At 37.7% G+C, this 22,244-nt stretch overlaps 1 protein-coding gene, 1 long non-coding RNA gene and 1 pseudogene across 2 annotated transcripts; 1 reads left to right on the forward strand and 2 right to left on the reverse strand.

Moving 5' to 3' along the window:
• LOC109130847 overlaps window positions 1-14,519 on the reverse strand; it is a 14,890-nt pseudogene extending 371 nt beyond the window's left edge.
• LOC104778042 (F-box protein At1g30790-like) lies at window positions 16,111-18,415 on the forward strand. The gene is made up of 2 exons (XM_010502406.2): window positions 16,111-17,757; window positions 17,828-18,415. The coding sequence occupies exon 1, from the start codon at window positions 16,460-16,462 to the stop codon at window positions 17,282-17,284; it is 825 nt and encodes a 274-aa protein (XP_010500708.1). The 5' UTR covers window positions 16,111-16,459; the 3' UTR covers window positions 17,285-17,757; window positions 17,828-18,415.
• LOC104778041 lies at window positions 21,128-21,882 on the reverse strand. The gene is made up of 3 exons (XR_766381.2): window positions 21,676-21,882; window positions 21,512-21,533; window positions 21,128-21,428 (listed from the first exon to the last, which is right to left on the reverse strand). It is a non-coding gene; the product is annotated as an uncharacterized LOC104778041 (long non-coding RNA).

Here is a 22,244-nt window from a genome sequence, read left to right on the forward strand (position 1 = left end):
TTTTGTTTTTTTTTTTTTTTTTTTTTGGTCAAAACTCGACCAATTTTAATTTAAGACCAAACCAGTAATTTAAACGTCGGTTCAAGAGTTACATCTGTTTCACCCTATAAGAGGGTTGAGGAAATTGAATGCAAGCTTAAAGGTAATTAAGGACACTAATGTGTTTTTTGCGATTTCATCGGCTCTGCAATTGTTCTCACGCGGCACAAAGTGGAAGTTGATCCTTCCCATCTGTTGAGCCATCATCAGGATATCGTGTAAAATTCCGTGGATCTCCTTGTGGTGGAGCTCCGACTTTGTTGCTTTGGTCAGCGTCTGCGAATCTAAAACAAAAACAATATTCTGGTATCCCATATCTAAGGCATATTGCATAGCTCGATCCATTGTCAGTGTTTCCGCCATGAGGGGGGAGTTGACATCCAAGGCAATATCCCTTCCTTGGGTCTCCGACTTAGAGATCAGATCCCTAAGCCTCCGTCTCTTTTAGACTTTTTCATTTTGTCCCATGAAATCCAACACATCTTTCGGTTATCAGGCGATGTGTCCCACCAGAACCGGGGTAGGAGGGATTGAATTCTTTTGTAGAGTGATCCTGGCAGTTTAAAGCAGGACATGGTATGTGTAGGCATTGCAGATAGCACCGCTTTAAGCATTGTGGTTTTTCCAGCAGTAGAGAGGAACCTAGTGGACCAGCTTTTGGAGCGCTAATTGATTCTATCAATGATGCTGTTAAACATATCTTTTTTCTTTCTGCCAAAGGATTCAGGTAAGCCTAAGTATTTTCCTAAGCCTCCAACTTGATGGATACCAAGGATCTGATTCGCTACGTTTCTCTTGCTTTATGATGTTTTTGCGGAGAAAGTGACAGCCGATTTAGCTTTGTTGATCATTTGACCTAATGCTTTCTCATACTTTTGCAGGATTTTCATTATTTCTTCACAGCGTTGGCGGTCTGAGCGACCGAAGAACATGGTGTCATCAGCGAACAGTAAGTGGTTTACTCGTGGACTTGTTTTTGAGACCCTCACTCCTTGTAACCGATCTTCACTCTGAGCTTTCCAACATAAACCTGACAGGACCTCACTACACAGGATGAAGATGTACGGTGACAGAGGATCCCCTTGGCGAATTCCTCTCTCTGGGTACACTGAATCTTGTGCTGAGCAATTGAGCAGGTATGCGTAAGAGACCGAGGTGATACACGCCATAATCCATTTGATCCAGGTTTTGTGAAAGCCCATTCTCTCCATCACTAGCCATATGAAGTCCCACTCAGTGCGGTTATATGCTTTGCTCATGTCGGTCTTAACCGCCATATAGCATATCTCTTTAGCTCCAGATTGTTTGAGGTAGTGTAAGACTTCATGAGTGATTAGAACATTATCTGTGATTGCTCGTCTTGGCACGAAAGCTGACTGATTTTCTGATATAATATGTTGTAGGAGGGGTTGTAGTCGCTTGGTCAACACTTTGGATATGATCTTGTAGAACATAGAACAGAGAGCAATAGGTCTATAGTCCGCCATTTTTGTTGGACTCAGGTTCTTTGGAATGAGCCGGACATGAGTCTGATTTATCTTTTCCGGCATATTTCCTGAGGTAGAGAAGCTTTGAACTTCCATGATGATGTTTGGTCCTACAGTATCCCAATGGGATTGGAAGAAGCTCCCTGAAAAACCATCTGGCCCCAGGACTTTGTCAGCGTGAATGGAAAAACACGTTTTTTTAATCTCCTCCTGTGATGGTATTATTATGAGGGACTGGTTCATTTCTGGTGAGATGCAAGCATCAATGGCTTCTTTTACCGTGGTAAGTCTCTCACCTTCCGAAGTGGTAAAGAGCTTTGTAAAATAATCAGTAATAACGCGACTTATCTGCTCTTCTTTGAAAACAAGTGTTTCACTTTCATCCTCAATTACAGCAAATTTGTTGATGGCTTGTCGTCCTCTTGTGCTGGCATGGAAGTATCTCAAGTTTTTGTCTCCCGGTGTTAACAATATTTGTCTACTCCTTTGTTTCCAGAACTCTTCCTCCGCCTTAAAAGCTTTTAGGAGGGAACTGTTCAGGTGAAGAATCAAATCCTGGCTTGAGTCTTGACTTGTCATAGCTTCTTCCAGTTTTGTTCTAAGGGTGTGTATTTCCTCTTTGCTGTTTTTGTGCTTTTCTCTTGACTAGAGGATAATTTCACGACGACATCAGGAGAGTTTTTCTTCGACCCCTTCATTATCATTTGCTTTCCAAGACCTACTGATCAGTTCTTTAATCTCATCATTGTCTTTTCGTCTTCGATCATACTTGAACTGTCCTCTTTTCTTTTTCTGTGACAGGTCTAGATAGGTAAGTAAAGGTCTATGGTCAGAACCTTCAAAATGGAGGTAGTCGCATCGGCTTAAAGGGTAAGTTTCTGCCCATGCTCCATATGGTCATTTCTTTTACCTCTCCAGGATAGGAAGTTTCCCGAGTGCCTGAGGTCGTAAAGGTCACACTCCGACATGAATGTTCAGATATCAGTGAAGGTGCCTTCATGTCTTGGTGGTCTTCCTTGTTTCTCGGTAGCATCAATAATGTCATTGAAGTCTCCTGTCAGGAACCAGGGTTCTTCCCGCATGGTCCCAAGTACTGTGAGTTTATCCCAGATAAGTTTCCTCTTTGATCGGTCAGGTTCGCCATAAACAAAAGTGGAGAAAAAAGTTTTCCCCTCCGCACTAATGCAAGTGTTAATGAAATATTTGCAGGTCTCAAGGATGGTGACCTCCACATTCTGGTTCCAGAGTAGAGCTAAGCCCCTCCTCCTGGACTATGTGGGGAGACTAGTAGGTGAGATTTAAACTTCAGTCCTTCTAATGATTTATTACCATGTCATCACCGTTTTTTGTCTCCATGAGGAATAGAATATCAAGTGATATCTCTGTCTGTATCTCATGCAGTCGCCAGCCTGTTGTGGGATTCCCCAACCCACAACAGTTCCAGCTCATAATCTTTAAGGAAGAGGATTTGGTGGATTTTGAAAATCTACCTTCTTCTTTGTTATTGCCGGGATCAAGACCCCAATAGTAGGATCACCCTTTTCTACTATTGGTTGTTGTAATAGTCTCTCCTTCATGGGTTTATGTTTGCTTGAGCTAGCTTGGTTACCACCTATCTTTTGGTTCACTTTTGAGTTGATTGATTTCTTTGGGGAGTTTCTTGCCTCTCCTTGAATGACTTGTTATTTTCTTGCTGCACATTCTGTTTGATCTGCCACTAAGAGGTATTGAACCGTGACCTCTCTTAATTAACTCGATACCTGTTCTTTTGAACGAACAACTGGTATGGGTGGTGGTGGAGTTGGAGGATCAAGGTTTATTTCCAATCTTTCTAGTGGTGACTGTCTAGGTCTTTACGAGTCAGACTCTTCACACAGTAAGTTAACTGTTGGTGGTACTTTTTCTCTCCATTGTCTCTGTGGAAAGTTCGAGAGGCCATGATCTCTAAAGAAGTATCGGGAAGAGGAGTGGCTACGACAAGTACTCTGATATGGGTGAGCTATAGTGTTTTGCCTCCTGGTATTTGCTCGAACCTCATTGTTTCTATTTTTCGACGAGAATGATCTTTGGTTTGTTTCATAACTTGTTCTTTCTGTTTGTGTTCTAGTAGATCCAGCCGATTCTCGTTGGGAATTAGTTATACTCGGGTTAGTTCTTGGAGCCATGAAGTTGTCTTGTGGTGTGTAGTAGTTTTATCACACTCTCTAGACTCCGAGGTTTATGGACGGGTATCCTTAGGTTGGATTTCTCTCTTTTCCCTCAGTTCAGGGCAGAATTGCTTTTCATGGGTGAGCATACAACAGTGGAGACAGTGGTTTTTCAGGTTCTTGTACTCCAATGTGATCAGGGTTTCATCGCCATTTGGGAAATCCACAATCGTCTCCTTAACAATGGGTTTAAGACCATCAATCTGAACCTAACTTTAGCAGTAGTGTCTGTTATCTCCATATCCTCCACTTCACCTAAATCGTCACCAATAGTTTGCAGCATTTCAGGTTGCCAGTAGTGCTTTGGGAGGCCTTGAACTTTGATCCAGAAATGAATGATAGATGGGAAGGAAGCCGAAATTACCGGTTACCATCTTTGGAGTATCACCATCCAGTAGTCGTAGTGGTAAGGTCTGTTAGCGAGTACCTTTGGATGTTCTCTTCATATTCAAATCTGAACTGGAGACATCCCCTTCCTAGATCTGACCCAGTTGCTTTTCCTTTTAGATCGTATTTGTTGATCAAGAACGGAAACATGGACCATATTCGCTGAGCTGGAGGGTTGATAAGCCGTCCCATAAGGGTTAGGGAGTTTTCTTCAATGAGAGCAGAGGTGTCGAGGTCTGGAGCTCGGATTCTTCGACGGGGTGGTGGTGGGGTTACAGTCTCTACTCCTTTACCTTTGAGGTGGTAGGGTATTCTTTTTTCCATCGTTTCAGTTCGAGCAGAAGGTAATCAAGCTGTGGAGGCAGTAGATCCGGTCAGGTTGGGGTAAAGGTTATCGATAGGTTGAAGCCGGGGTTTACGGTTTATAGGGTTACAATGTTGATAAATGGATACAAAGGTTACACAGTTTTAGAAGGTTAGGTTTATGTAAGGAAAAGGAGGGTAGAGATAAACCATACCATCCTGGAGAAACAAGACGGAAGATAGGCAAAAATTCCTCTCATCGGTCAAGACCACTTTCATCTACGAATTGAACTGTTTCTATCTCCTTTAATTTGAAATTAATTGTAGGATTAAATAAGCTAGAGCCTAGAATATTAAAAATCTCAAGGGTTAACTTCATACAGATTTAATGATTGTGTATAACTTGTGATTGAGACAAATCTTTTATATGGGGGATTTCCCATGAACTCGACAACCATCAAGAAGAAGAAGAGAAAAAGGAACAAATTGAAACAAATGCATATACTATTATGTATAAAACTCATCAGAGTTTATTAGAGACAACATATTCTCAATTATTTATTTACAAGAAAGTCTCGCAGGACTTAAATTGCTAGTTCAATAAAATGTAAAATTAACATGTCAATATATACTCGCTCTCAGAGTTTAGACACAGAGCAATATCCCAATTATTTATTTATAAGAGAGCTTCACAAGCAAAGTATTATTAACCTATATATGTATCACTGTGGGTTTCCGCGTAAGCAACCACTTTCTTGATAGCTTCTTTGAGATTCTCGTAGAGCTTTTCCAAGTCCATCTTCTTATGATCCAGCAACCGCCTAGGTTCATCGTCTGGATGAAGTCTCACTAACTCCGCACATTTAAACTGGAACTTATTTTGCGCCAGCGTCAATTCTCCTTTTAGTGTCATAAAACGATCAGGCAATGCGCTAGCGTGTGCAGGATAAGCCATTTTGCCAAAAAAATTTCCAATGAAAAAAAAAAAAGATAATAGAATTATAGAACTGCGTTGGAATGTACAACCTCTTCTGAACATCTTTATTTATAGCTGGAAAAATATAAAAAATGCTGAGTTGCGTATTTAACTCTTCATCTACGCGACTAACACCAACTCACTACTTCGTTTACAAGTTTGTTTTAGAGGAAATAATCTCACTTTAGGGGTTATGTTCTTTCTATTTAGAGGTGCCTTTAGAAAAGAACCATGAAATTTGTTTTATATTTAATATATTAGTGAATTATTTAATGAAAAATAAATTAGACTTAACTTTACCCCTCTCTCTCTCACTTTGTCCATCGATGAGAAGACTTTGAACTATTAAATATAAAACTCATCAGAGTTTATTAGAGACAGCAAATTCTCAGTTTTTTTTTTTAATAGTTCAAGAAAATGTAAAATTAACATGTCTATACTCGCTCTCAAAATTTAGACACAAAGCAATATCTCAATTATTTATTTATAAGAGAGCTTCACAAGCAAAGTACTATTAACCTATATATGTATCACTGTGGGTTCTCGCGTAAGCAACCACTTTCTTGATAGCTTCTTTTAGTTTTTTCGTAGAGCTTTTCCAAGTCCATCTTCTTATGATCTAGCACCCGTCTAGCTAGGTTCAGCGTCTCGATGAAGTATCACTACCTCCACGCATTTGAACTGAAACTTATTTTGCGCCAGCGTCAATTCTCTATTTAGTGTCATAAAATGATCAGGCAATGTGCTAGCGTTGGAATGAGTTGGAATGCGTTGACACAAAAATTTCAAATGAAATAAAAAAAAAAGATAATAGAACTATAGAACTGCGTTGGAATGAGTTGGAATGTAAAACCTCTTCTAAACATCTCTATTTATAGCTGGAAAAATATAAAAAATGCTGAGTTGCGTATTTAAGTCTTCATCTACGCGACTAACACAAACTTACAACTTCTCTTACAAGTTTATCAGGTTCATTAAGGCAATAATCTCACTTTAGAGGTTACGTTCCTTCTATTTATAGGTGCTCTTAGAAAAAAAAAAGAAAAAAAACCATGAAAGTTATTTTATATTTTTGATATAAAAGTGAATTATTTAACAAAAAAATAAATTACACTTAACTTTACCCCTCTCTCTGGCACTCAGTCCATCGATGAGAAGACTTTGAACTAAGTTTTTTTATTTATTTTTGAAATAACTTAATTACCATATTCGATATGTCATAATGGTTGTGATGACTTCGTCAGCCACTCTTCTTTTAATACCGAAAAGTACTTAAGCTCTGTTGTCAAGCAATATATAATATATTTTGGTTAGTAAAATCGTATGTTTAATTTGGAGAAGTACTCACTTGGATTGTCAAGCATATATCATATATATATGTTATCATTTTGTTATGTTAAGTATAATTTGGTCAAGAAATGTAAATTTAAGCATCATGTGGCCTTTTGTCCAAAAAAAAAAAAGCATCATCTGGTCATGTGGAGGTTTTCGCGTAATGTAATCTGTTGGATGCAAACCTTCTTCTAAACATGCATACATCTCTATTGAAAAAGGTGATATGGTGAATTGCGTACTTAACTATCCATCTAGTCACTAATAACAAACTTAATATGATTACTTGGTTAAAATTAACTTATGATATGTGGCCGTATGGTTTCGGCGTAATGTAAATATGTAATGTGTTAGGATGTATATAATCCTATTCTAAGTATGTATCTCTACTGAAAAATGTGAAAATATATAATGGGAAATTGGGCACTTCAAACTATCCATCTAGTAACTAATAACAAACTTAATACTACTTCTCTCTCAACTTTTTATAAATAGTTAATTAAGACATTAATCTTACTTTGGAGATTACACTTTTTCTATTTAGAAGTGCCTCTAGTTGTTTAATTAATATTTTAATATTTCACACCAATATTCTAAAGTCTTTCCAAGTAACTTAATTTGGTTCGGAACAAAGAAGTTTTTTGTAACTAATGTTGTTACTGCATAAAATGTAAATGTTACTTTTCTGCTCTAACCTAATGTATGATTGGCTAAGCTCTGGATGTTTGATCAAGACATCTTTATTTATTTGTTAGTGATAAGCAGCATTAACATGTTAACATTTAAAACACATAAAAATAAGAAAACAGTGTGTTACGTTTTTTCTCTGGAGATAATATATATATATATATATATATATATATATATTGGTTATTGATAATATATATGAGTTCATGATTAGGAGATCTTATTGCTAAACGAAAACAAAGAAACTATAAACTACGACGAAGGAAAACGTGTTACCAAGAGTGTTTTTTTTTTTTTTGTAATATTCCACAAGTTCATTTTCTTTTAGTAAAGAATTTGAAGTTTTCAATAGACATATAAGGAAATGAAAGAAATATAGTAGTGTTTTGTTTTTATCCCCAATTCATTTCATCGGTGAAGACCACTTCATCGTCGGTTGAACTATTTTAATCTTCTTTAATTTGTAATAAATTGTAGGATTAAACATATAGCTAGAATATTAAAAACCTCAAGAGTTAAACTTCTGATTGTGATTGAGACAAATCTTTTATGGGTATTTCCCAAGAACACAATAAACGATCAAGAAATGAGAATATATGACTCATAAGGAAAAAGAAGAGAAGAAATGCAGAACCAAACATGCATATATATTATAGAGACAACAATTCCCCAATTATTTTACTTACAAGAAAGTCTCCCTGGACTTAAATAGTTCAAAAAAAATTAAAATTAACATATCTATATATTTCACTCGCCCTCAAGATCAATATCTCAGTTACTTATTTATAAGAGAGCTTCACTCTGGAATAGTAAAAGTAACATATCACTCGGAGAGCTCCATCTCCTTCATAATTTCCTCCATCTCCTTCTTAATTTCTTTCGTCTTCTCGGAGAGCTCTTTCACCTTCACTTGATAATCGTTGAGCTTCTTCTTGAACTCTTCAATGGCACCAACATCAGGTCGACCAGTTGGATGAAGAAGTTGGACTTTCTCCGCACAGAACTTCTCAAACTCATCTTTCAACTCCGTGCTCTTACGATCCAGCTCTTCAATACTAGTAGACACACTAGTGTTTCCAACATTAGCCATTTTTTCTCACTAAGATTTCAAAAAAAAAGAAAGCAAAAGATGAAAAAGTTATAAAACTGCGATATTGTGAAAGAATTTAATTGTGTGTTGCAATGTAAAAAACCTCTTCTAAACATCTCCATTTATAGCTGAAAAAAGGTGATAATCTTGAGTTGCGTACTTCAACTCTCCACCTACGCCACTAACACAAACTTACTACTTCTCTCACAAGTATATGGTTAATTAAGGCAATAACTTTACTTTGGAGGTTAGACCTTGTGAAGGTTCATTTCTCTACAAATTATTTTCTAGTAAAAATTATAATGAAAATAAATGTGGACAAATAATAAATCAATATATCTTCTTTCGCTTGCTTTGGGGCACAAGACTCAAGGCCACGGGATCATCATTATGGGAGATTAAGAAACGAGAATATGATTCAACTAGAGGGTGTGACTCATAAAGAAAAAGCATAGAATGAATGAGAACAAAAACAGAGAACCAAACATACATAGATTATATGTAAAACTCATCAGAGTTTAGAGACAGCAATTTCCCAATTATTTTACTTACAAATGTATAAGGTTTCATTTATCACTCGCCCTCAAGAGTTTAGATACTGAACAATATCGCAATACTTATTTATAAAAGAGTTTCGCTGAAAAAATGTAAAAGTAACCTATCATTATTGGTTTTCTATCATCTCTTTCAATTCATAACTTCTTTATCTTCTCGATGAGCTCTTCCACCTTCATTTTCTTGTCATTGAGCTTCTTCTTCTCTTACACGCTATATTATGTGGGTCTCGTAGACTTTTTGTGTTAATTATAAAATATAAAGGAACATTTTATTCTTTCATCTCTAGTTTAATGGAAGTATAATTTCAGGTATTAAGCACCAAACTTTACCTACACTGTTCTAATATTGATTGATTCACCTAATTAATGTATGAGTATGATTGGCTAAGGTATATGTCTTTTACTCTTTTCTCAAGACGTTTTTTAATTATTGGTTAGTGGCTTTAATATTTAACACACACACACAAAATAAATATAACAGTTCATCTTGTAGTTTGCCCCCCAAAAAAACAGTTCGTTACGTTTTCTTTTTGGAAATATATAGAAAATATCGATTTTAAAAAAAAAAATATTATTTTTTAGAAACAATTATTGATAATATTAGTTCATGATTAGGGGCTCTTTATCTTTGATGTCTTATTGCGTAACTTTAGCAATGAAAGACGATATTTCCTAAAAACTGCAAGGGATAGAACATTGTCGTCATCGTACTTAAACGGTAGATGACAAAAAGTCGTTCGTCTCTCTGTTGAAAAACTGAAGCTTCTAATGAAAACACCGTTGTTAACATCTACACCAGCCTAATACAAAATTCCATTTAGAGAAACGCTGTTTGATTGGATAGCTGACCATGTACTATCAGACCCGAAATCTTTGACTCTCTTTGTATATAACCCAATCTCATAAATCCACGGTATTATTGATGGATCAAATTCATAATTATAATCCAATATCTCTGTTTGTACGGAGATGAACACAATACTAATAAATAAGATTTTGCGGAGAAAAAATGGAGCAAGTCCTTTATTAATGAAATGAGATCGTCAATTACAAAGTGTGAGAGTTCGTCAGCCTACAAGCAAACTAACGACCAGAAAAATGACTATCTCGAAAGTGTAAACGAATTATTCAAAAGGCAATAAACTATGTTTTGATGCAAAGTCTTGCTCTCTCATTAATATCCCAGAGTCTGAATCCTAATCCCAATAAATGTCTTCTACTTTTATAGGCGACTGTTGACCTAGGGTTTTCATCGGCGAGAATGAGATTGAGGTCGGCGAGAGTGAGATTGAGGCCGAGATTGAGATTGAGGTCGGCGAGACAAGAATTGATGAGTGCTAAGCTTGAGGTCGGCGAGATTGAGATTGAGCTAGGCGAGAGTGAGATTAAGGTCGACGATGTCAAGTTCTCTCGCGAGATGGTTGATCGTCGTCGTTGAGCGGGGTCGAGAGGCGAAGAGAGAGAGGTCGGCGGAAAAGGATTGATGAGTGCTGAGGTAGAGGTCGACGAGATGCTGCGCGATTCCCCGGATTTCGGCAAATCTTCATTCCAGGTCGGCGCTTGGACTACCATTGGGGCGAGCTCTGAGGTCAGCTCCTAAATCCTCATTCATGTTGTGCCAAGCTTGAGGTTGGCACCAAACTTGAGGTAGGCACCAAGATGGAGGTAGGCACCATGCTTGAGGTAGGCACCAAACTTGAGGTAGGCACCAAACTTGAGGTAGGCACCAAACTTGAGGTAGGCACCAAGCTGGAGGTAGGCACCAAGCTGGAGGTTGGCACCAAACTTGAGGTAGGAACCAAACTTGAGGTAGGCGCCAAGCTTGAGGTAGGCACCAAGCTGGAGGTCAGAACCAAACTTGAGGTAGGAACCAAACTTGAGGTAGGCGCCAAGCTTGAGGTAGGCACCAAGCTGGTGGTCGGCACCAAACTTGAGGTAGACACCAAACTGGAGGTCGGCACCAAACTTGAGGTAGGCGCCAAGCTGGAGGTCGGCACCAAACTTGAGGTAGGCACCAAACTTGAGGTAGGCGCCAAACTTGAGGTAGGAGCCGAGCTGGAGGTCGGCACTGAGAATGATAATCATAAGCATGAAGGTAAGCGCCGGTAAGTATGAGGGATGCGACCAAATTTTCGATATACTACTCGGCTTTGTGCTTTACCAGAGTAAAATGGTAAGTGAGACATACTCGCCGTACCTTTAGGTGCGGCTTTCGTGTCTGGCTTATCTTGTGGGTGCTTGGGGTTGGCAAGAACTTGCAAGCAGGAGCTTGGCTTATTAGTTCTGGCGCCCTTAAGCTGGTGTGAGACATGCTTGTCTTTTTGCTTGGTTTCGAGATGTATTTTACGGTGCAAGACGTCTCTCGGCTTATCCTATTACGTGTTTTGAATACCGAGTTTTAGGGTGGTAGTTGAGATGAGCTCGTAGTACCTTTTAGGTGTGGCTCTGGTGTTCGGCTTACCCTATGTGTGCCACGTGGTCGGCAAGAGAGTGCAAGTAAGGACTTGGCTTACACAAAATTTACCGCCTGCTAGCTGATTGCAAAATTGGGTCGGCTTATTTGTGCAGGTTATTTCACCGCTGCATCCATGAGGAACGCGTTTTAAATCGTACACCTGACTAGGACGATGATGTTGAAGCTGGACACTCTTTTTTTTTGTAGATGTTTTCTTTTTTAGAGCTGATGAGCTCGGTATATCGAGCGTTCTTTTCTTTTTTTTTTTGATGTTTTGAGGTTAAACTTATGGTTGAGCTCCGAGACATGCAAGACTATGATTAGTGGTGTGGAGCTGCGAATTGATCACCAATTTTGAGCTGTAAGGTCTTGTTTGAGTGAATCCGAATCTTAGATGGGTGGCTTTCTGGTTAGCTGATCGGCTTATTGTTGGTTAGCTGATTGACTAGCATCCGACCCCTTCCCAATTTTTGCTAGGAAAATGGAGTTGATGTCTGTAAAACCAAAGCTATTGGGTCATCTCTCGCGATATTGGAGATATCGGAGGGCGGCATGGTGATCTTGATGCTTGCCCTTGTTCTTCCACGAGTTTGTTGATGGTGAGTCGGTCTGAACCGTCGTTGGTCGTCGTATGGTACGCGCATGTTAATGGTTGGTTGGTCGGGGTCACCTTGGTTTAAATTTGGATTAGTATGAAAAGAGGTAGCACGAGTGAGACCTACACGTGAGCGAGAGCGGAGGTTGTCAAGCTAAGTTAGGGTCTCGCGCGATCAGGATTGAGATCGGTCTTTCGAGTGAGGAGGGAGGGATCGACTGGTGAGGGTCGGCGTTTTTGCGTCAGAGTTGGCAAAATTAGCACTATGGGTGAGGGAGGTCGGCCATTCGAGGTCGGCGGGACACTGCACGGTGCCCCAGACGTCGTCCCTGTGTGGGCGGCATATCTCCAATCCATGTCGGCACTTGTCTAACCGTTGGAGTGAACTCCGAGGTTGGCTCCTATCTTGGCGAGGGGGGGGCGCTTCTTCCTTCGGGGTGTGCGCTCTCATAATTGTAGGTGGCGAGGTCGGCTCTACAAGTGGAAGGAAAGGGCAGCCTCTTCCAACGAGTTCTCGTGCATGGTCTTCGCGTCGGCGTGGTAAAACTCTTGAAGGAATCAAATGCGTTTACCGGGGAGTTCGACATCAATTATAAAGATCTATTTGTCACATCGACATTGATATTGGGGAAGAGTGTGGAGATTTTGGTTTCAGCGTCGAGGGTTGGACCAAAAATCGTGATTTTTGACAACATTGAGTTTAGCGAAAAGTATGAGAGTGATATTGGTGGTGGTTTCATAGGTCTTGCTTTGTCTAACGAGAGGCCGACTACATCACCCATGGCTGTTCTTGGAGGTAGATTGGGCGATATGAGCGTTTGCAAAATCGATGGTGTGTCGGTGCTTGGTCCTCTATTGCTGGAGTCAGTTGATTTGATTATGGTAAGTTTCTTTTGCTACGACGATCGTTGAGTGCATCACCGTAGTATAGTCGTCGACAGATCCTACGATGGTGAACATCGACCGGTGTGTGTGGGTCTCCTAGCGTTCTTTGATTGGCGGAGGTGGCTGTGACAGCGTGTCATGGTCGGCAGGGTCACTTGCATGTCGACGCTTGTGCTTTAAGTCGTTGGAGCGCGTTTATTTGCTCTTGCGATGCTTCTTATGTTGTAGTGAGTGCGTCTAGCTGCTCGGCTATTCGTGTGTCCCAGCTATTGAGCCTGTCGAGGATAGTCTGCATTTGATCGTCGAGGTTGTTCCTCTGTCCAACAAGCAAGGGATCTGGGAGGGCGGCACTGTCAGTGACAAATGGAGCAACGATTTGGAGATGCTTGGCATGTGTGGCAGCAAGAGGTTCCAAGGGTGCAGCAGGCGCTGTTGTAGAGGTTGTGTTGAGTAGCATCCTCGACTATTGTCGTCGTAGAAGGTGGAGGTGGGAGAGTGTGAGCTCGTGTGCGCCCCCATCGTTGTTCTGAAAATGAGATCGTCAAGGTAGGCGCTGGTTGTTCGGATGTGGTATTGACTTCATCGCTGAAATTTCCTGAGTTCACCATTTTTACTGAATGTGGAGTCTTCGTGGAAATGTTGACCGTTAGTCTATCATCAAAAAGGAGCGCTCTGATCTAGCCCAACAGTGGGTGCCAATTGTTTGTACCGAGATGAGCACAATACTAATAAATATGATTTTGCGGGGAAAGAATGGAGCAAGTCCTTTATTAACGAAAGGAGGTCGTCAATTACAAAGTGTGAGAGTTCGTCAGCCTACAAGCAAGCTGACGACCAGAAAAATGACTATCTCGAAGGTGGAAACGAATTATACAAAAGGCAATAAACTATGTTTTGATGCAAAGTCTTGCTCTATTATTAATGTCCGAGAGTCTGAATCCTGATCCCAATAAATGCCTTTTACTTTTATATGCGACTGTTGACCTAGGGTTTTCATCGCGAATTCTCGAAATTACCCTTTGCGAAGGTTAGTGGACTTTCTCTCAAATTTGTTGGGCCGAAATCACAACCTAACAAGTTTAGCAAGTCTTTTTGGGCTGAGTGGCATATTGGGCGCAGTCCATATCCAACAATCTCGTATCGTTTCTTGTTATCATAACCTATGTCATATTGGGTAGTTGGATAACTATGTTGGGTACCGTTTAGTTTGTCTCAACACGGGGTTCCAAATCAGGACCCCTCTAAACTGGAACCTACAAAACAACAAGCCATCACAACGTACATAGTCGTGCATTCATACTGGCGTGTCACATTTCAAACCAGGAATGTCTAAGGTTAACTCATGGACCTCTATCAGTGGACCATTAAAATCAATGGCTACCGAGTAAATTTTAGAGCTGTCAAATGGTCTGTTCATGGACCATTGGGCGAGTCCACTTGGACATTTTTTTAAATGGACGGAAGTTGGATAGTCCCAAATAGACAATGGTCTAAAAGGTGTCCAAATGGTTTTGCCCATGGACGGTCCACTTTTATTTTTGTTGTTTTTCACTTATAACGTATGTGTTTTATTTTTGTTATTTTTATTTATAAAATCTGAATCTTATTTTTGTTACTTTTCACTTATAAAATCTGAGTTTTATTTTTGTTATTTTCTTTAATAAAATCTAATTTTATTTTTGTTATTTTTCACTTATAAAATCTACTAAATTTGGTTATGTATTGTTCTTTGATTCTTCTATTGTTCTTAAATTATGGAAAATTCTAGTCTTTAAGAAACAAGAAACAAATGGAGATTATATATGATTGGGGATTTTCATAAAATAAAATCAACAACACATAACTATTAAAATCAAGTAGTCAACAACACAAAACTATTTAGTAGCAAAATCAACAATACATAACCAAATTTAGTAGCAATGTCAACAATACAAAGCCAAACTTAAGTAGCAACAATAGTTCCTTCATCCTTCACAAACTTGAACTCATCACCTACAATATTCAAAACAAACTCAGAACTCATCACCTATAAATTCATCAACTACAAATACAATATGCAAAAAAGGTAGAATTCTTACCAATTTCTTGAAATCCCCTAAACCAATTTCTTGCACATATCAAAGCTTGGACATTTGTTGGTAAGAGACAACTCCTATACTTGTTGAGAACACGGCTACCAATGCTAACAGATGATTCTGATGCAACCGTTGTGATTGGAATACTTAAGACATCACATGCCATTGATGCTAACTCTTTAAACCGACTTGCATTGTCTTTCCAATAAGCAATCAGATTTATACTCCTAAATGAAACCATATCTAACACCGGTTCATTCAAATATGTGTCTAAAGGTGATTTTCCACTACTATCACTCTTTTGATAAATGTATGAATAATACCCCTGAGACAATACACACATAAACACTAGTTAATATCCAACAAACAGATTGTGCTTTAATTACATTGCTGCAAGGAAAAAGTTCATATTTTTAAATAAAGCTTCATATTTTAAAATATATTAGATGGATGAGTATTTGTAAGCATTTCTAGTTTGTGCTTTTGATTAAACCAAACTAATGTTTAAAATGTTGACAACAATGCAAACTTTGTGCTATATATATATATATATATATATATATATATATATTTATATGTGCATAATTATAGCGAGATTCTTTGTTATTAGAAATGAAATTTGACTATGTTGTTATAATCGCTTCGTATCATGAAATTTTAGTGGTTTTTGATTATTCAAGTAATTTCTATAAACCAACTTAACCACTATAACTAAAGAAAAATTAACACGCCAAAGAGCAAAAATATATCTGTAATTAATTAGAAGTCTGGAAACATCAAACATAATCATCAGTCAATGGTGGTACATTGTAAATGCATGTTTTAATTTTGAAATGTTCTCTAACACACCAAAGCTATATTATTAGCCGCCGTAGATTCAACCGTCCGATCTCCAAGACTCTAAACATTAGCACCCGTAGATTCATCTCCGTCTATTGGGTTTAATAATAATACTAATAATTCGGCCCAAATTGGATATTTAGGCCCAAGAATCTTCGATTTGTGTGTCCTCTGATTTTGAGAGACAAGCAAAAACAGAGGTAGTCGGAGGAAGAAGAAACGATGACAACCGTCGGATATAACATCCCTCTTGATCTGACGATCGAGATACTGCTAAGGTTACCGGCGAAATCTCTCTTCAGATTCAGATCAGTGTCGAAGACATGGTGTTCCACCATCGTCAGCCGACAATTCGCCGACGCATTCATGCACCTGTCTCTGTCTCGACCTCGGCTTCTCCTTGCTTTCAACAACTGCGATGACAACCAATTGTTGTTTTTCTCCTTAGCTCATCAAAGTTGTGATCTTTCATCGTCGTCGTCAGTGTTAGCCGCCAAAGAAAACACCTTTGACACTTCCCAAAGTCAGATCTAATGATTGCATCATGCAGAGTAACTCTGTCCGTGGGTTCGTCTGTTGTACCATGGAGCGTCGTTTCGTGGTATGTAATCCAACCACAACACAGTTCATAGTCTTACCTGAAGACTATAACCCTATCCGTCGTTGTGAGGATTTTTATGTGTACTTGGGATACGACCCAAGCAACGATGAATACAAGGTTTTGCGACTGGAGATGGCGGAATTCTCTGATACACCTATTGAACACAGTGTATGCACGTTGGGAGGTGGTTCTGGTTCTTACTCGTGGAGGCGCATCAAAAGCAGTATCCTTTATTATTATTGTTATCATAATGGAGTATGCATTGATGGGGTTGTGTATTACGAGGCTAACTTGGATCCAGATTATACTACTTTGGTAGTGAGTAGTTTTGATGTTGCGTCTGAGCAGCTGCGTGTCATTGAAACACCCGAAATTATGGTTGTAACTAGCCTAACAAACTACCTAGGCAAGTTAGCTGCGTACGATTTCTCTGAAGACATTACTTGTTTTGTTTTGTGGGTTCTTGATGATGGTGAGAATCAAGTTTGGTCAAAAAAGATGTGTGTCTTTTCCTCTTTCACCCGTTCATTGCTCTTGGATTTAAAACTGCACTTTGTTGGGGTGACTGCTGCTGGAGAGATCGTCTATGTTCCAGATTTGTTTACTCATCCTTTCGAGCTTCTCTTCTACCATGTAGAGAAGAAGCTGGAAAGAAGAGTTAGAGTTGAAGGACTCGTAGGTGATGTGGTTAGGAGTTGTACTTCTAGAAAAAGTCTTTGTTTTGCCTCTGTCTCATGTTGTTACTTTGACAATCTTAACTATTTGTAGTTTTAATTTAAAAGGGTTGTTCTATTCAGTCTCCCTCTCTTTGTTTTTTCTAGCAAAAGTTGTTCAGTCTTCCTTTTATTATATTACATAGCTGTGTACCAAAAGTTGATGATTTTTGTTTATTTTATCAAAAGCAATGCAATACTAGACTTGTGTGGGAACTGGGAACAGAACCATAGCTGCAGGTTCTGACTGGAATTTTTGTTGAGTCTTGGAAACAACAGGATTATATTTATATATGACCTTGTATACAACTGATCAATGCTTTAGCCTTCGTATTTGATGATGGAGTTAACTTTGGAGCATCCGATTTTGGTTACACCGCAGCTTCATTTTGTGTTTGCTCTTCCTCTCATCGACTCTTGGTTTCATTGGACTTTAGTTTGGTCTTACTATCTACATGAGTCTTAGAGCAGCCGTTGGATTCTGGCGGTAAAAATATGTGAAACTCTCTGTTTCTTGTACTTAAAAAGGTAAAAAACAAAAAATACTGTTTGAACTTTTTTATAACAGAATGTAAACCTGACTACAGGATTGGGACAGGAACATGGTCTTTTCTTAGGAGCTGAAGTTGAAGGGATGAGCATGTTCTAGTATGAGAGTGAGTGGTTTCGATGTTGGGTCCGAGCAGCTACGTCTCATTAACACACCTAGAAATGTTGCTGGTGTCCTAACAAACTACCTTGGGAAGTTAGCTGCGTATGATTCTATTGATGATGGTTTGTTTTGTTTTGTGGGTTCTTGATGATGTCAAGAATCAAGTTTGGACAAAGAAGACTTATGTCTTTCCTTCTTATACCACTTTAATGTTGCGGGGCTTTAACTTCGCAGGGATCACTGTTGCTAGAGAGATCGTCTATGTTCCACACTTCTTTTCTGATCCTTTTGAGCTTTTCTGTTACGATGTAGAGAAGAAGATGGAAAGAAGAGTTGAGTTGAAGGACTCGTAGATGATATTTATGATGGTGTTAGTTGTTCTACTTTCAAACCTCGTTGTCGTACCTTTCTATTATGCTCCTATGTCGACAATATTATCTATTTGTAGCTTTTATTTAACGGGATTGTTGGCGTGACCACTGTCTTCTGACTCTTTCGAGCTTCTCTGTTACTACTATGTATAGAAGAGACTTAGGTGGCAATAAGACTTAAGAGTTAAAGAACTAGTATAGGTCTTGGTTTTGTCTGTCTCATACTCATGTATATGGTCCTTAGTTTAATTAAACTATTAAAGGATTGTTCGATTTCCGTCATCTTCTTTTTATGCAGTTGTTAAGCTAAAAGGGAAGACTAAACTCGATTTCTCACTTTTCTTGACGTAAGTATGAATTTTGAAATATTATACATTTCATACGGCAACAAAACAAATTCATCCCATGTAAAACATAAAAAAATAAACATCAATACGTCAATCTACTTTTCTTTTTGTTGTCATATTCTTCGAAAAAAAAATATTTTTCCTAATTTTCAAATAATTAATTATAAACAAGTTACTTCAGAAAAAATAATAATTCTAAATCCCACCGTTAGAAAAAAAAAACCAAAAATCTACTTACACATAGGTAGCTTATACCTTCGAGGTGCATATGGGAAAGGTATCTATGGGAAAGGTTTATTTCTAGAAGTGCAATCAAATTCTCTAAAGTATAGAGCATTTTGATATTTGTCTAAACTCAATTAATTTAAACGTCTTAGTGCATATCTTAGGAGGGTATATACAACAAATATTGTTTAGAAAAGTGTACATATTCTAAAAAGAAATCATTTTTACTTTAAACTAAATTAAATGTTTGCAAACCATATTTAAACATTATTTTATCTAACGTTGATAAGACAAAACTATCTTCTTTTATATTCTATCTAATCTACCAATTAAAGAATGATGTTACAATCTAAAATTCATTTAAGTCAATATTGTATAATCCTAAAAAAATAGTTATACAGGTGGAATAAAATGATGAACATCTTATCGATTTTTATTTATTAAGTACATTTTTCACATTAAAAAAGAAACAAAATTCTCTACTATCTTCTCCAATGTTTCAACTTAAAACACGTTCCACCTTACATCCTACACGCATTGGCGTAGTCTCAACCATTTATTTTTCGTATTCCATATTTTCTCTACTCCTTGAAATATTTTTTGCTTTTCTTTTTTGGTCACTGTTAACTTTCCTACTCCCTTGATTGTTTCCATGCTTTTCATATCATTCAAATTTTTCAAGGCTGATATATCATATATAAACTCTTTTCATTTGGTCCAAACTTCAAACAAAGTGTAACATTATTCTTTAATTTCTTAATATTATTCAGCCTTTGATCCAAAGCAAAATTGTTATTAGAACAAATTTTGTTATTTCTGGAACCCTCTAGATTTCTGAACTACTATTACAAGGTTTGTTGATTAGTCGGCCGGTTAATTTTGAGCTAATTACTATTACAATCCTTACTTGTATTAGTAGTTCAGATGGGTAGCTTTACAGTCCAATCTTGATGATGCAAAAGAGGTGAAAACAACAAACAATGAACCAAACTTTTTTTCCTAAATTAGGAAAAGAGAGCACACTTTAATAGAAAAAAAAAAAGAAAAACAATTAATCTATGTGAAAATAGGCGACACTTTAATTTGGATGATGGTTAAGAAATTCATGTCAACATTGAGCTACGTGGAGGTTATTTATATGATGTGGTTGTTTAGTTTAAATAGCTTTATCTATCCACCTTCTCTAATAGAGCTACGTACGTAGCTTAACGTATTCACCATATGCAATAGAGATAACGTGGAGCTTTACAACATTGTAGTGAGTATGATTGCAAAGCTAATTACGTGATCATCAAAACACGAATTATGTTTCTAACTTCATTTTCACACTTCTGCTCATATATGGCTAGCTCACATCACATGCATGCATACGACTGCATAAGTTGTTGACTGACAGTGCTAAGTTAATATATTATTCTATCAGCTATCTATCAAACTAGTAGCTACTACGTACTGCTCTTTTATTTTGAAAAAAAAAACAAAAATTTGTTGTATAATCAACTTACGTACCATGCATGCGATTAGCTTTATGAGCTAACCAGTCCGCAGTTATAGTTAACTGAAACATACTAAATCCAGTTTGAACCGATCAACCAAACAATGTTCAATTGTCTAAACCCGAATCTAAATAAAACTTAACCGGATCTTCACCTAGCCGTTTAATTAACCTTTTATAAAACGGTTTGAATTTTGGATTCGAAAGTCACTGGTTTACTAAACGTAAGAGATTTCAAACGTTAATAAAATACAACCAAATGAAATCATATTAAACCAAACTAAAACTGCCCCTGATGTAATAAAACTGCCCCTGATTTCACACAAGTTTAATTTCGATTTAAACCAAAGTTAAATCGAAATTAAACCTGTGTGAAAAAAAAGACCCAATACTAAACCGGATGTAATAAAAATTAAAATAAAACCAAACCAGTTTTCCAATATGATTAGTCTTTTTGTAATCTCTTTCGCTATTGTAGAAACTGAGTTTCACACAATGAATTTGTTTAAAGGAGGAAACATATTCAATAAAGCTATTTCTCTAAGAATCGGATCAAAGCTAAATAACAAAAGAGGATTTAGATCTATTGAAGAACAAGTTAGAGTATTGCTCAAGAACGAAGAAGAATTTAGGGTTTCTGTATTAATTGTTGGATGATTTTACAAGGAAGGGGGATCCCCCTTTTATACACCTCTCGAGATTACAATTTAAGTCTTGTTTCCCAATCTATCCAACTGAAGTTAGGAAACTTTTCATTTCCCCTCCAAGTCGGCTAGGAGGCGATTTAAGAAGTCAGTCATTCGATCATGGGCCGGGCCTTCCTGTCTTATTTGGTCTTTGCTTAAAGACCAAATTCATAACTGGAAATGAATTTCTGGTTTAGATAAGCGGTTTAATTATTAGTTTAAACCGGTATGTTGGGGGTGTCAATTTCCGCATCAACAACTATTATTGTATTTATCTAGAAAAGTGGCATTTAGCATATGTAGTTATTGTTCTTTACAGTTTTATAGAAAAAGTGAGAGGTCTTCGTAAATGAGCCGAGTCTATTGTTGATCCCTGGTAAAAACAGCTTGGAGCAAATTCTCTAGAGCAACACCACTATCCATCTGAAAATACCAAAACAATTTGGGTGTTAATCTTCTCTTGCTTGCCAAACAAAACCAATTAAACATTTTGAGTTTGAATATACCGGAATCCGAGATGCAAATGTCCTATCTCGGAAGGATTGAGGGAGACAACGTGTCAATGCTCGACAAACACAGTGAAGGAGACAAATATGGTTCAAAATGATTAAATTGATATGCAATTAAAGTAAGGAAAACAGTATACAAAATTATTGAACTAACTATATACCTTGGGGAGGTTGAGAGAAGGAGAAAACACTCAATTCAAATCCTCACACACGCATCACGACAATGTTCCATAGCGGAATCAACAAGCTATGTTATCCCTTTAGCAACCCCCAGATAGAGTTCGGCCTCACTTGTAACATACTGAAACCCAACTTTGTTTAATAAGATGCTTCTGATTATGCACAAGGAACTCTATCATGACAACAAAAGAAAAAAGACAATGGTTAGTAAGAAAAAAACCGACCCAACCAAACTTATACGCATCCAAACCAAACTAGAACACGTCAACAATTTTGTTGCACAATTCTGGGGGTAGGTTTGTGTCTTTTGCTTAAATAAAGGGGATACAAGTGTGAATGAATCGACTCTGAAAACAACAAATTCAATAGTCAAAACGAAATCATCCCTTATATATCACTAGAAAAAGTCTCACGCGATGCATGGATAAAATAAACGCAGTAAATTATACAATTATCTATATCTATTATATATTAAAATATATTTAGTTATGTTAAAATAAATTAATAATAATTAACATGAATACTGTAACTAAGATATATTAATTATAAA

The sequence above is a fragment of the Camelina sativa genome, chromosome 3, assembly GCF_000633955.1.
Source record: "Camelina sativa cultivar DH55 chromosome 3, Cs, whole genome shotgun sequence".
In the NCBI taxonomy this organism is placed as follows: Eukaryota; Viridiplantae; Streptophyta; class Magnoliopsida; order Brassicales; family Brassicaceae; genus Camelina; species Camelina sativa.